This window comes from Zea mays, chromosome 7 (genome assembly GCF_902167145.1).
Source record: "Zea mays cultivar B73 chromosome 7, Zm-B73-REFERENCE-NAM-5.0, whole genome shotgun sequence".
Classification (NCBI taxonomy): Eukaryota; Viridiplantae; Streptophyta; class Magnoliopsida; order Poales; family Poaceae; genus Zea; species Zea mays.
Window position 1 is genome coordinate 43,676,465 of NC_050102.1, and position 14,519 is coordinate 43,690,983.

The 14,519-nt window shown below is 41.1% G+C and overlaps 1 protein-coding gene, 1 long non-coding RNA gene and 1 other non-coding gene across 4 annotated transcripts; 1 reads left to right on the forward strand and 2 right to left on the reverse strand.

Moving 5' to 3' along the window:
* Positions 1-922: 922 nt before the first annotated feature.
* Positions 923-7,459, reverse strand: LOC100278221 (Prefoldin chaperone subunit family protein). 2 transcript variants are annotated; one of them, NM_001351007.1, is made up of 4 exons: positions 1,871-2,022; positions 1,675-1,728; positions 1,284-1,353; positions 923-1,185 (listed from the first exon to the last, which is right to left on the reverse strand). In NM_001351007.1, the coding sequence occupies exons 1-4, from the start codon at positions 1,940-1,942 to the stop codon at positions 1,136-1,138; spliced, it is 246 nt and encodes an 81-aa protein (NP_001337936.1). In that variant the 5' UTR covers positions 1,943-2,022; the 3' UTR covers positions 923-1,135. The 2 variants fall into 2 exon arrangements, with proteins under 2 accessions (NP_001337936.1, XP_008652329.1); XM_008654107.4 differs by lacking the exon at positions 923-1,185 and having other exon boundaries at positions 1,222-1,353; positions 1,871-7,459.
* On the forward strand, positions 2,157-2,498 carry LOC100192915 (uncharacterized). The gene has a single exon (NR_156482.1). It is a non-coding gene; the product is annotated as an uncharacterized lncRNA (long non-coding RNA).
* Positions 4,893-5,004, reverse strand: MIR171g (microRNA MIR171g). The gene has a single exon (NR_121097.1). It is a non-coding gene; the product is annotated as a microRNA MIR171g (primary transcript).
* Positions 7,460-14,519: the final 7,060 nt, after the last annotated feature.

The following is a 14,519-nucleotide window of genomic DNA, read 5'->3' on the forward strand; positions in this document are numbered from 1 at the left end:
GGTATGATTGTAAATTCAGCTAATGTAATGGGAGACATTGAAAATGCTAAGGCAATAGAGATATGCTCTCATGTATTATTTTGTTTGTCTCTTTACATCATATTTCATTTCTGTTATGCATTCTTGTTCGAAGGCCTTTTGTCCTTCGAACTCATACCACAAAACATTATCAACCTCAGGACGAAGGTCTTCATGTATCAACACATGTTGCCGCCTTGATTTCAACACCTTTAGGGTTTGTTCGGTTCTACCCTAATCCGTATGGATTGAGGGGGATTGAAGGGGTTTCAATCCCTAGTAAATCAAAATCTCTCTAAATCCGTATGAATCCCCTCCGATCCATATGGATTGAAAATAACCGAACAAGCCTTTAGAGGATTGAAGTCGAGTACATAACAATTTTGTTTTTTGTTATACATTAAAACCTTCATCATCAAGTTGTTACACTGAAGGTGTATTATCTTGAGGATGAAGGTTCTTGTCTCTTAATTTTGTGTTGCCTTGTTTTCTATGACATGTAACAATTGAAAAGTGACCAACATCATCCTTTAATCGTCTTTCATCCGAGATAGATGGAGTTAAAAGTGAAGGTGAAGTTTGATTTAATTGTGTTGTCTTGTTTTGATCTCCTGAAATGATCAAATACGAGTGACGAACATGATGGTTCAGTGACAACTAAGTTACATCACCGACCTCCAGAGACGATGGCAACTCTAACCGTTGCCAGGTCACATCGGACAACAAGTCGAGTAGAGGCCTCCAAATAAAAAAATAAAAATAATTCAATAGGAGTGGCAATTGATTAATATTTTAAAAAAATGGATGACAGAAATCTAAAAGACGTAGGGTAAGAAGAGATTTGAGATTAAACTAGAGAAATCCATAGATTTTTAGAAATCTATTCAGCTCATGTACTCCTTTAGTTGAAATTCTAGATTTTTAACACTGAATCGGGCTCAAAAGGCTTAACCAAACTTCACGACCACACTAGCCATACATCTCATGAAAAAGAAAGTAGCATTACACATGGATTATGTCCACAACGCCCAACTGCAGAATTAATGAGCAACGAGAAGTCCATTCAAATCTGCATGCTCTATTTTGTTCAAGGTCAACATTTGTAGCGTGCTGCCCATCAAGCTTGGTTCAGCTTGCTCAGCCGAGCCTTGGCTTGGTCAAGTTGCTCTGTAACCCATAGCAAATCATAAAACCACACTAATGTTAGACAATGCAAGCTAAGGAGAGAAAGTAACTGGACAAAGATGCAATGCTATAGCGGTTACTCTGCTCCGTTGTGATCACCGATTTGACGCTCTTACGGAAGAAGATGTTGCCAGCTTTCTGGTACACCGCCTGTTGCAAAGCAAGAAACTGTGAGTACGATGGACAAGCTGTGAGTTCGTGACGAGGCAAGCTACTCAAAATTTGACCCAGATCCAGTAAGCATATCCGTGCTCTTGCTCGCAACCTGGATAATCAAAGCTTCTACCGGTGCTTCACGATTGTCATCTGATTACTAATGTATTGAAATAAGATTAATTGAAAGTGTACAGCATCAGTTTATCACTGGCGAGCAACCTAGTGGTAGCCATTGGTAATTTGATACCAGTACCATCTCGCAGCACCTGACACAAACCGCAAGCAAGGGAGGGAGACAGAGGGGAAGAGGCTGACTCGGGAGGGATTCAGGTTGTCTAGCTCCGCGATCGCCACCTCGTGCGCCCGTATCTGCGCAGACCAAACCAAATCCATGCGGCAAATTATTTCTCTCATCCACCAGCCGAATTCGGAGAACAGTAGCAGGAAGCTTGCGTGGAGAACTACACGAAACAAAAATAGAGGTGTCGAAGTATGGGGAGGTAGACAATACCTCCTTCAGGAGTTCCACCTTCTTCTCCACCACCTCCTTTGCCGGAGCCAACCCTGCCGCCGCCGTCGCCATCTTCTCTGTCCGAAACCCTTCGCCGGAAAGACTCGGACACTTGGGGCTGGAGCACACCCGCAACACCAAGGAACCATGTTGAGGCCCATCCAGTCAGCTACTAGTCACATGGGAGGCCCATCTAGAAAACGCAGGCCGGATCGTACAGCCAGGCCCAGCTCCTCGGGTTTTATTGTCCGAGACCCTCTCGGGATCTCACTGCGCTACGAGCCTACGACTACGAGAGTCGGTCGCGGCTCCGTCCGTACCCTCCCGTCGGCGAAGTCACGCCCATCCCGTCCCAACGGTAGCAGTAACTTCAGGATTTGTGGCCGGGACAAGAGGACAAGGCTCCGACCCAGCGGGCAGAGTGGTCTGGCGACTCAGGTTGCCCAGGATGGAGGAGAAAGGCGAGGTCCGGTTTGTGGCCAGCGAACAAGGTAGGTGAATACTGATTAGGTTCTTGATTCAGAGTTCTGACGCTCAATGATTTTGCATGCTTCACTGTTCGGACTGAGTTTACTAGGAAGCCTGTTCCCAAAATGTACGTGCACACTGCACAGTATTCCTCTGTGATAGTGTTTACGAGTCTTGAATGAGGGGAACGATGGCTCTTGTAGAAGTTCCTATTAATTAATGCAAGTAACCAAGAATATTGCTGGATCAGTAGCGTCACTTTTGTATAAAATTATAAATTTTTCTTAAACTTTAACATTGTTTTGCTAAGGGTCGGCTGATCCCGGTAATCCCCCTAAATTCGCTAGCGGAACATTACCAGAAGCCGTGCTTCTGTTTGGAAACAAATATGCATTTGAATTCATCACAACTAAAATTCCATCTGGAACTTGTAGTGATCAGTGATTACTAAGTCTTAGCTTTTGCCACCATACGGGTTCATATAACTACAAAAGATGTGTATTCAAACAGGTTATGTGGAAAATTATACAAGACAATTTCTACTCAGCTAAGCCTCCAAGCTTGTTTTAAGTGCTGAGAGAATGTAGCCATACAGCTTCAGCGATGGCATTAAAAATCTGACAACATCAGCAGTTACAACACCCACCTATGAACTTCCACTGTTGATATGGTTAAAAGAAGAAGTGTAGTAGTTAATTTGCTAGTTTGTAAGGAAGATGGTCAAATCCAGTCAGTACTCTGTTTTGGAAGCTAATCTTCAGGAAATGCTTCAAGTGCAGACCTCATTAACAACTGAGTAATAAAACAATACCAAGTTGTTTGAGAAACCAATGGGGCATAAAACAAAAGGTTGGTTGATAAATCAGTGATATTTCTTTTTTTTTTCTTGTGTGTCATTTCATTAAGGTAGAAATAAAATACACGAGTCTCGAGTAATATTTCAATTTTAGCTTGAATTTAAAGCTCATCAAGAGAGGAAAACAAAATAGCTGTCATGTGTCATCCTTGCCAAAGGAGCTGTAAAGTTCACAACTGATGGTTTACAAGTTACTTGCTCTATTGTCAAGGATGAGGCCTGAGGGGCCCTGCCTACTATAAGCAAACTGGACATCAGGAGCCAACATGTTGTAAAATCACTTGCTACCATTGAAGTTTTAGCGATTGTTTGCGTTAAAAGAAAAATGAATGGTCAATACTGTGAAACAAATTATAAATAAATGGCAGGATAAGACTGGACATTGGTATTGCTGTTAATTCACGGAGCCAGATTCGTAGCAGTGTGCTTAAGCTTGATTGGACCGTGCTAGCTAATTCAACGATATCTCATTTTACTTACTCACGTTGTTTTACTGGTTTCTTGCAACCTGTGGATATTCTATTGGAGTTCATTTTTTTACTTGGATGCTCCTTTTACTAGCCAATATAACTGATATGTTAAAATGTGTGCTTCCTGCAACTGTTTGGTTAACCATTCTGCTACAATACACTTCAGTACTTTTCAAAAATGCATGGCTAGCTACTTGCTGTATACCCTTGTGTTTCAGATGTGAGGTAAAAAAGGATCCATCTTTCAGAAAATGTCTGGCTATTATTTCAGAACTACAGTAGTCTCTTGTCAGGAATGTATGATCAGGTATAATAAATGTCTAGTACAAGAAAAATGACAGTTGCAGCATCTATCTCATTTGGCCATTGATTAAGGGTTCAAACTTGTGCTATCTCTTTTGAAACATTCATGTGCAACCTGTAGGCCGTGCGCTAGGTTGACATTGCCATCCACTAAAGTGATAACACAAGAAATGTTGCTTTGCCTGTGTTGCTAGCTACAAGCAACCTTCAAGTCTTCCTTTGGCGTTACCTGTATATGCGGCTTGAGAGAAATGCTTGACCATCCTTCGAACCCTTTGGGAGCGCGAGGGATTAGTTTTTGTGGTTAACAGGCATGAGTAATTAGGAAATGAAGCGTGAAAAGAGATTAGTTTGACCATGTACGCCTCAAAATTGGCAAGAATATTGAAACTGTTAGGCCTTTACAGGAATAAACGGAGGGAGTACCAACACTACTAACATTTTCCGTGTGGTGTAAAGAAAATCTGTGCTCCTTCAAAAGTGTCAGTGCCAAGTATATATCTCCTGTCCGTTCAGATGTTGTCTGTCTACAATATAAATTTCTGCCCAATATAACAGTTTCATACCAAATTTTCTTATCTTGTGTAAACCCTGGGGGAGGGGGGGAATCTATGAAAGTCAAAAGGCTATATGCTATGTGTAATGCACACACCAGAATGAATAATGAGTACCATAAACAGAGTTTCTGAAACAAGCAAACCGAGATGGCAACAAAGGAAACAAAAAAAAGTTGTGCCAAGAAAAACATCACAAATCTACAGGACTACAGCTAAGCCGGTAGGAGCATCACTCCCCCCAGTGAATTTTCTTCGCTTGTACAAAGAGTGAAGTTCACCATCGTGCCAATGGAAACCAAGGAGCTTGAACAGTGGCAACAAGAATTCCTGACGGTGAACTTACAGTAGTTTGTTTCTTCAGTCGCAGAACGCTAGATGACATGAAGTGATATTGGCTCGGCTCACCTCCTCCGGCACTTGTGGATTCTGGTGTGGGCGAGAGATGAGCCAAGTCAATACCATGCCATGTCGCCTCGTTCTTTGGCTCTTGGCTCTCTCTCCGTCTGAATGCTCCTTCACTGCATCACCTTTTATAGAGCAGCCGTGAGTAGATTTTTAAGGTTACAGCTGTCGTGCCTGGTGCAGGGCAGATTCAAGATGGGAGACAATAAAATATGATATATTTTTTTCTCGCTGGCTATCCAATCCACTGGTACCGGAATGAAAACGAAATCAGATCATCAAACAGCTGGAAATTCTGACCGTGATCCGGTAAGAAAAAACGTTGTTCAACCTACTTTTTTTTTAAATCAGAACAATTTTTATCAAATTAGTAGAATGTTGACTCCACAAAAAAGGCCAGTGGTGGGGCTTGGGTATATCCTTCGGAGTCCAGTTCTTGCCTGAGAGAAAGCAACAAAAAGTTGGAGCCGAAGCGTGCTGTGAAAACGAAGCATCCGTTTCGTTGCTCTTGACAGGGTCAGTGACTAGTTTTTCAGGCCGGCCGTGCGTTGTCCCCTTGTGAAACGGTCGGCATAACTTACAATAGCTCGCTTGCTTGCCCAAAGCAAACCGACCATTGTTAAACTTGCACTGACCTCAACTAGCCTAGTACTTTTTATGGGAGGCTGCTATGGTTCGGCGTGACCACAACTTTCACGTTACGTGTTACTTAATCGGGAAATATCATCGGGTGCCTTCTGCCTTGTTGGTTCAAAGGTGACTGAAGTCCTGAATTCTCAGTCTCCAATAGGACCAATACCAATAGTCCTTGATGTTGTTTGCACACCACTCCTTAAATCTCTAAGTATTTGGTCTAATGGATTATTTATTATAATTATGATTTGTTGGATAACTTGATCTTGATTAGTTGAGCTTGGTTGATCATTAAATTGTGCTACTTAAGTTGAACTAGCCATTTGTTGATCTTGCACTAGTTGACTTTGATTTTGATCATGAGAACCACTTGTGCTTGGTTGATCATTTTTTGCATAAATATTGGAAGGACCACTTGATCTTTGTCATATTTTTCATCTATCACCTCTCTTGGTGTCATATTACTAATTCTAATGTTATTCATCACATTGATTAGTTGGATACCTCTCACATCATCTAAAAAAGTTGTCATCTTGAGCTTGAGAGCCGTTTGTTTCATAAAATCCAATGCCATGCACTTCTTCAACTATGCCATGTGTCTTGTTGTAGACTACATATGCTTTGCTTGATCTCAAGTATCCAAGTAGAAAATTCTAATCACATTTCTTCTCAAACTTGCCCAATCTTGTGCATTGCTTGAGAATGTAGCATTTACAGCCAAATACTCTAAAATCATAAATGTTTGGCTTTCTTCTTATCAACAACTCAAATGGTGTCTTCTTCAATAACCAATGACAATAGATCCTATTTCTAGCATGACATGCCACATTGATTGCTTCCTCCCAAAAAGAATCACTAACATTGTATTCACTATAAGCATAAACCATTCTGTATCAAGAGTCTCATATTATTTCTCTCAACATGACCATTAGATTATGGAATGTATTTGCTGAAAACTCATGCTTAATTCCCATGCCATCACATAGCTCATCCATTCTTGTGTTTCTAAACTCACTTCCATTATCACTCCTCAATTTCTTGATTTTAAATTCAAATTCATTCTCATTTCTCTTGACAAATGTTTTGAGGATGATGAAGACTTCATGTCATTGAGATAGAAAACTCATGTGGACATTGAGAAGTAATCCATATTTGTTGCTACTAATGCTTGTGTATGTGGTTGGTCCAATAAAGACATATTCAATAATTCCAATGGCCTACTATTGCTCATTATACTCTTGTTTGAATGAGTATTTCTAGCTTGACAAGAGATACAAAATCTATCCTTCTAAAAATATGACATCTTTTAATCCCTTGACTAGATCATGCTTGATAAGCTTATATAATTGATTCATGCCAACATGTGCCAACATTTGTATCCCATAGCCAATCCAAGCATGATTTGGAGAATAGACAGTTGATAATTGATCTTATTTTGAGTCAAATCCACCAAATTCAAGTTCTCATACCAAAAACCTTTGAATATGAGATTTGATCCATCATTACTTAATATCTCCACATCATCAATACCAAATATGCACTTAAAACCAAGATTAGGTAATTGTGCCACCGAGAGTAGGTTGAAGTAACACATTTGATATACTCATGTCACTAGATATTTCCATCTTACAAAGCCCTTTGACTTTGTCCATGCCATTATCACCAAGTGTAATGCTTTGAAACTCATATTTGCCAATTATATCAATTGAATTAAACATCTCTTGATGTCTAGTCATGTGTTGAGTGCATCCCATGTTAAGCATCCAATACCTTCCTTTAGCCTTGTAATTTACCTACAAAAGAAAATCAATTTCATTTACGTACCCAAACTTGTTTGGGTCCTCTAAGGTTAGTGACTAGGCTCTTAAGCACCTAAGTTGCCTTCTTATTTGGCCCAAAAATAGGTGCATGAAAGCAGCCTAGAGAGGGTGAATAGGGTATATCTAAAATTTTCAACAAAAACTTCGAACTAAAATCAAATTACCAGTTCAACTGGTGCAGGCTGGTTCAACCGCTACCAGGGGTGGTTGAACCAGACTGAACCAGTTCAACTGTGAGAGTAGATCTAAATCACGAACAATGTGGAGAACAATGAGAGATTCTTTTTGCATGAGTTTTTAGGACAATCTAGATAAAGATGTGATGAATTTAGTGGAACAACTACAAAAAATCCACACAGACGAAGAATCGCACGAATCCTTGTTCGCTAAAGATAAACACAAAGATGAATGAAGCAAGAACACAAAATTTATCCTGAGATTCGGCCACACCACAAAGGTGTCCTACTCCGTATTGAGGAGCCCATGAAGAGCCAGGTTTTTTCCAACCCTAATCCTCCCAAAGCCGACCACTGTAACACCCCGGATGCACAAACATCCATAAATGCTACTAAACTACACAAATAAACCACTGAAGGAAAAGAAAATTAGGCAGCATCTCCTTTGTAAACAGAGTCATCATGGAAGAAACTAGATATATTTGAAACATAAGAAATATCACTCTAACATCCAGATCACTCCAAAAAAGAAAGAGCAAGGGAACTAAATTGACTCTGATTGTGGCAGAACCTCCCAAGTTATTAGGCCCACCTACAGTTGTCCTTGTCCAACAGACCTCGGACAACCCCGTAGATGCACCTGATCACTTGACAAGTTCGATATTTGTATTCTTTACCTTTCCCAAGAGTGTTTCACCCGTCATGCAGATATTACAACACATCGGAGGAACGAATATGCGGAAGCAGTTACAACAACTTATTTTATATTAAAGGATAGAAAGAGTATTATTATTACAGACCAGTAATATATAGGAGTGCAGGAGTAATATTATTACAAACCCGGGAGGCAAAAACCACTCCCGCATAACTGAAAGTCGCCTAGAGGGGGGGTGAATAGGGCGAATCTGAAATTTATAAACTTAAGCACAACTACAAGCCGGGTTAGCGTTAGAAATATAAACGAGTCCGAGAGAGAGGGTGCAAAACAAATCGTGAGCAAATGAAGAGCGAGACACGATGATTTGTTTTACCGAGGTTCGGTTCTTGCAAACCTACTCCTCGTTGAGGTGGTCACGAAGACCGGGTCTCTTTCAACCCTTTTCCTCTCTCAAACGATCACTTAGACCGAGTGAGCTTCTCTTCTCAATCAAACGGGACACAAAGTCCCCGCAAGGACCACCACACAATTGGTGTCTCTTGCCTCGGTTACAATTGAGTATGATCACAAGAAGAATGAGAAAGAAAAGAAGCAATCCAAGCGCAAGAGCTCAAATGAACACAACAAATCTCTCTCTCTAATCACTAAAGCTTTGTGTGGAGTTTGGAGAGGATTTGATCTCTTTGGTGTGTCTTTGTATTGAATGCTATATCTCTTGTAAGGTGTAGAAGTGTAGAAACTTGGATGTCATTGAATGTGGGGTGGTTGGGGTATTTATAGCCCCAACCACCAAAAATGGTCGTTGGAAGTGTGCTGTCGCATGGCGCACCGGACAGTCCGGTGCGCCACCGGACACTGTCCGGTGCGCCAGCCATGTCAGCCAGCCGTTGGGGTTCGACCGTTGGAGCTCTGACTTGTGGGGCCTCTGGGCTGTCCGATGGAGCACCGGACAGGTCCTGTAGACTGTCCGGTGCGCCAACTGCGCGTGCTCTAACTCTGGCGCGCACTGTAGCGCATTGAATGCGGTTGCAGACGATCGTTGCGTGCGAAGTAGTCGTTGCTCTGCTGGCACACCGGACAGTCCGGTGTGCACCGGACACTGTCCGATGAATTATAGCGGAGCGCACTTGGAATTTCCCAAAGGTAGCGAGTTCAGCGTCGAGTACCCTGATGCACCGGACACTGTCCGGTGGCACACCAGACAGTCCGGTGCGCCAGACCAGGGTGCCTTTGGGTTATCTTTTGCTCTATTTGTTTGAACCCTTTCTTGGTCTTTTTATTGGCTTATTGTGAACCTTTGGCACCTGTAAAACTTAGAGACTAGAGCAAACTAGTTAGTCCAATTATTTGTGTTGGGCAATTCAACCACCAAAATCAATTAGGAAAAAGGTGTGAGCCTAATTCCCTTTCAATCTCCCCCTTTTTGGTGATTGATGCCAACATAAACCAAAGCAAGTATAGGAGTGCATAATTGAACTAGTTTGCATAATGTAAGTGCAAAGGTTACTTAGAATTGAACCAATATAAATTCTCATAAGATATGCATGGATTGTTTCTTTATAATTTTTAACATTTTGGACCACGCTTGCACCACATGTTTTGTTTTTGCAAATTCTTTTGTAAATTCTTTTCAAAGTTCTTTTGCAAATAGTCAAAAAGTAAATGAATAAGATTTTGAGAAGCATTTTCAAGATTTGAAATTTTCTTCCCCTGTTTCAAATGCGTTTCCTTTGACTAAATAAAACTTCCTTTCAATAAAATTCTCCTCTTAGTGTTCAAGAGGGTTTTAATATACCAATTTTGAAAATTTTGAAAATACCACTTTCTCCCCCTTTTGAACACAATGAGATACCAATTTGAAAAATCTTAAAATTAGATGGTGGTGCGGTCCTTTTGCTTTGGGCTAATACTTTCTCCCCCTTTGGCATGAATCGCAAAAAACGAAAACTTGAGTGAAATATAAGCCCTCGTAACTACTTTCTCCCCTTTGGTAAATAACATATGAGTGAAGATTATACCAAAGACGGAGAGCTGCTTGGAGTGACGACGAAGGATTGTAATTTGATGGAGTGGAGTGGAAGCCTTTGTCTTCGCCAAAGACTCCAATTCCCTTTCAATACACCTATGACTTGGTTTGAAATTCACTTGAAAACACATTAGTCATAGCATATAAAAGAGACATGATCAAAGGTATAATAATGAGCTATGTATGCAAGATATCAAAAAAAAATTCCTAAAATCAAGAATATTTAGCTCATGCCTAAGTTTGTTAAAAGTTTGTTCATCTAGTGGCTTGGTAAAGATATCGGCTAATTGTTCCTTAGTGTTAATATATGCAATCTCGATATCCCCCTTTTGTTGGTGATCCCTTAGAAAATGATACCGAATGGCTGTGTGTTTAGTGCGGCTATGCTCAACGGGATTATCCGCCATGCGGATTGCACTCTCATTATCACATAGAAGATGAACTTTGGTTAATTTGTAACCATAGTCTCTAAGGGTTTGCCTCATCCAAAGCAATTGTGCACAACAATGACTTGCGGCAATATACTCGGCTTCGGCGGTAGAAGAGCTACGGAATTTTGCTTCTTTGAAGCCCAAGACACCAAGGATCTTCCCAAGAATTGGCAAGTCCCTGATGCGCTCTTTCTATTAATCTTACACCCCGCTCAATCGACATCCAAATATCCAATTAAATCAAATGTGGATTCCCGAGGGTACCAAAGCCCAAACTTAGGAGTATGAACTAAGTATCTCAAGATTCGTTTTACAGCCGTAAGGTGAGCTTCCTTAGGGTCGGCTTGGAATCTTGCACACATGCATACGGAAAGCATAATATCTGGTCGAGATGCACATAAGTAGAGTAAAGAACCTATCATCGACCGGTAATACCTTTTGATCGACGGATTTACCTCCCGTGTCGAGGTCGAGATGCCCATTGGTTCCCATGGGTGTCTTGATGGGCTTGGCATCCTTCATCCCAAACTTGTTTAGAATATCTTGAATATACTTTGTTTGGCAAATGAAGGTGCCCTCTTGGAGTTGCTTTACTTGAAATCCCAAGAAATACTTCAACTCCCCCATCATCGACATCTCGAATTTCTGTGTCATGATCCTACTAAATTCTTCACATGTAGATTCGTTAGTGGACCCAAATATAATATCATCAACATAGATTTGACATACAAACAAATCATTGTTAAGAGTTTTAGTGAATAAAGTAGGATCGGCCTTTTCGACTTTGAAGCCATTAGTGATAAGGAAATCTCTTAGGCATTCATACCATGCTCTTGGGGCTTGCTTGAGCCCATAAAGCGCCTTAGAGAGTTTATACACATGGTTAGGGTACTCACTATCTTCAAAGTTGGGAGGTTGCTCAACATAGACCTCTTCCTTGATTGGTCCGTTGAGGAAAGCACTTTTCACGTCCATTTGGTAAAGCTTAAAGCCATGGTAAGTAGCATAGGCAAGTAAAATGCGAATTGACTCAAACCTAGCTACGGGTGCATAGGTTTCACCGAAATCCAAACCTTCGACTTGTGAATATCCCTTGGCTACAAGTCGGGCTTTGTTCCTTGTCACCACACCATGCACATCTTGCTTGTTGCGGAAGACCCACTTGGTTCCTACAACATTTTGATTAGGACGTGGAACTAAATGCCATACCTCGTTCCTAGTGAAATTGTTGAGCTCCTCTTGCATCGCCACCACCCAATCCGAATCTTGTAGTGCTTCCTCTACCCTGTGTGGCTCAATAGAGGAAACAAAAGAGTAATGCTCACAAAAATGCGCAACACGAGATCTAGTGGTTACCCCCTTGTGAATGTCGCCGAGGATGGTGTCGACGGGGTGATCTCGTTAGATTGCTTGGTGGACTCTTGGGTGTGGCGGTTTTGAAACTTGTTCATCTTCCTCATCTTGATCATGGGCATCTCCCCCTTGATCATTGCTCTCCTCTTGAGGTGGCTCAACATCTTGATCTTTTCCTTCATCATTTTGAGCCCCATCCTCATCTTGAGTTGGTGGAGATGCTTGCATAGAGGAAGATGGTTGATCTTGTGCATGTGGTGGCTCTACGGATTCCTTAGGACACACATCCCCAATGGACATGTTCCTTAGTGCAACGCACGGAGCCTCTTCATCACCTATCTCATCAAGATCAACTTGCTCTACTTGAGAGCCGTTAGTCTCATCAAACACAATGTCACAAGAAACCTCAACTAGCCTAGAGGACTTGTTAAAGACTCTATATGCCCTTGTATTTGAATCATATCCTAGTAAAAAGCCTTCTACAGCCTTAGGAGCAAATTTGGATTTTCTACCTCTTTTAACAAGAATAAAGCATTTGCTACCAAAGACTCTAAAATATGAAACATTGGGCTTTTTACCGGTTAGGAGTTCGTATGATGTCTTCTTGAGGATTCGATGTAGATATAACCGGTTGATGGCGTAGCAGGCGGTGTTGACCGCCTCGGCCCAAAACCGATCGAAGTCTTGTACTCATCAAGCATGGTTCTTGCCATGTCCAATAGAGTTCTATTCTTCCTCTCCACTACACCATTTTGTTGTGGTGTGTAGGGAGAAGAGAACTCATGCTTGATGCCCTCCTCCTCAAGGAAGCCTTCAATTTGAGAGTTCTTGAACTCCGTCCCATTGTCGCTTCTTATTTTCTTGATCCTTAAGCCGAACTCGTTTTGAGCCCTTCTCAAGAATCCCTTTAAGGTTTCTTGGGTATGAGATTTTTCCTGTAAAAAGAACACCCAAGTGAAGCGAGAATAGTCATCCACAATAACTAGAGAGTACTTACTCCCGCCGATGCTTATGTAAGCTATTGGGCCGAATAGGTCCATGTGTAGGAGCTCGAGTGGCCTGTCAGTCGTCATGATGTTCTTGTGTGGATGATGAACACCAACTTACTTCCCTACCTGACATGCGCTGCAAATCCTGTCTTTCTCAAAATGAACATCTGTTAGTCCCAAAATGTGTTCTCCCTTTAGAAGTTTGTGAAGATTCTTCATCCCAACATGTGCTAGTCGGCGATGCCAGAGCTAGCCCATGTTGGTCTTAGCAATTAAGCAAGTGTCGAGTTCAGCTCTATCAAAATCTACTAAGTATAGCTGACCCTCTAACACTCCCTTAAATGCTACTGAATCATTATTTCTTCTAAAGACAGTAACACCTGTATCTGTAAAAAGACAGTTGTAACCCATTTTACATAATTGCGAAACTGAAAGCAAGTTGTAATCTAAAGAATCTACAAGAAAAATATTTGAAATGGAATGGTCAGGTGATATAGCAATTTTACCCAATCCTTTGACCAAACCTTGGTTTCCATCCCCGAAGGTGATCGCTCTTTGGGGATCTTGGTTTTTATCATAGGAGGAGAACATTTTCTTCTCCCCTGTCATATGGTTTGTGCACCCGCTATCGATGATCCAACTTGAGCCCCCGGATGCATAAACCTACAAAACAAGTTTAGTTCTTGATTTTAGGTACCTAAATGGTTTTGAGTCCTTTGACATTAGATATAAGAACTTTGGGTACCCAAACACAAGTCTTTGATCCCTTGTGTTTGCCCCCAACATACTTGGCAACTACCTTGCCGGATTTGTTAGTTAAAACATAAGATGCATCAAAAGTTTTAAATGAAATGTTAGTATCATTTGATGCGATAGGAGTTTTCTTCATAGACAATTTTGCATGGGTTGATTGTCTAGAACTAGATGTCTCACCCTTATACATAAAAGCATGATTAGGGCCAGAGTGAGACTTCCTAGAATGAATTCTCCTAATTTTGCTCTCGGGATAACCGGCAGGGTACAAAATGTAACCCTTGTTATCCTGAGGCATGGGAGCCTTGCCCTTTACAAATTTAGACAATCTTTTAGGAGGGGCATTAAGTTTGACAATGTCCCCCTTTTGAAAGCCAATGCCATCCTTTATGCCAGGGCGTCTCCCACTATAGAGCATGCTTCTAGCAAATTTAAATTTTTTCATTTTCTAAGTCATGCTCACTAATCTTAGCATTAAGTTGAGCTATGTGATCATTTTCTTTCTTAATTAAAGCTAGGTGGTCATGGATAGCATCAACATTAATGTCTCTACATCTAGTACAAATGGAAGTATGCTCAACGGTAGATGTAGAGGGTTTGCAAGATTTTAATTCAACAACCTTAGCATGTAGTATATCATTTTCACTCCTAAGGTTAGAAATAGTAACATTGCAAACATCAAAGTCTTGAGCCTTAGCAATCAAGTTTTCATTTTCATTTCTAAGGCTAGCAAGAGAATCATTCAATTTTTCAA

Coding starts and splice junctions, on each gene's coding strand:
- LOC100278221 (XM_008654107.4), bottom strand. CDS start 1,942: ATGGCGACGGCGGCGGCAGGGTTGGCTCCGGCAAAGGAGGTGGTGGAG. Junction 1,729..1,870: donor AGGTGGAACTCCTGAAGGAG/GTATTGTCTACC, acceptor TGGTCTGCGCAG/ATACGGGCGCACGAGGTGGC. Junction 1,354..1,674: donor ACAACCTGAATCCCTCCCGA/GTCAGCCTCTTC, acceptor GCTTTGCAACAG/GCGGTGTACCAGAAAGCTGG.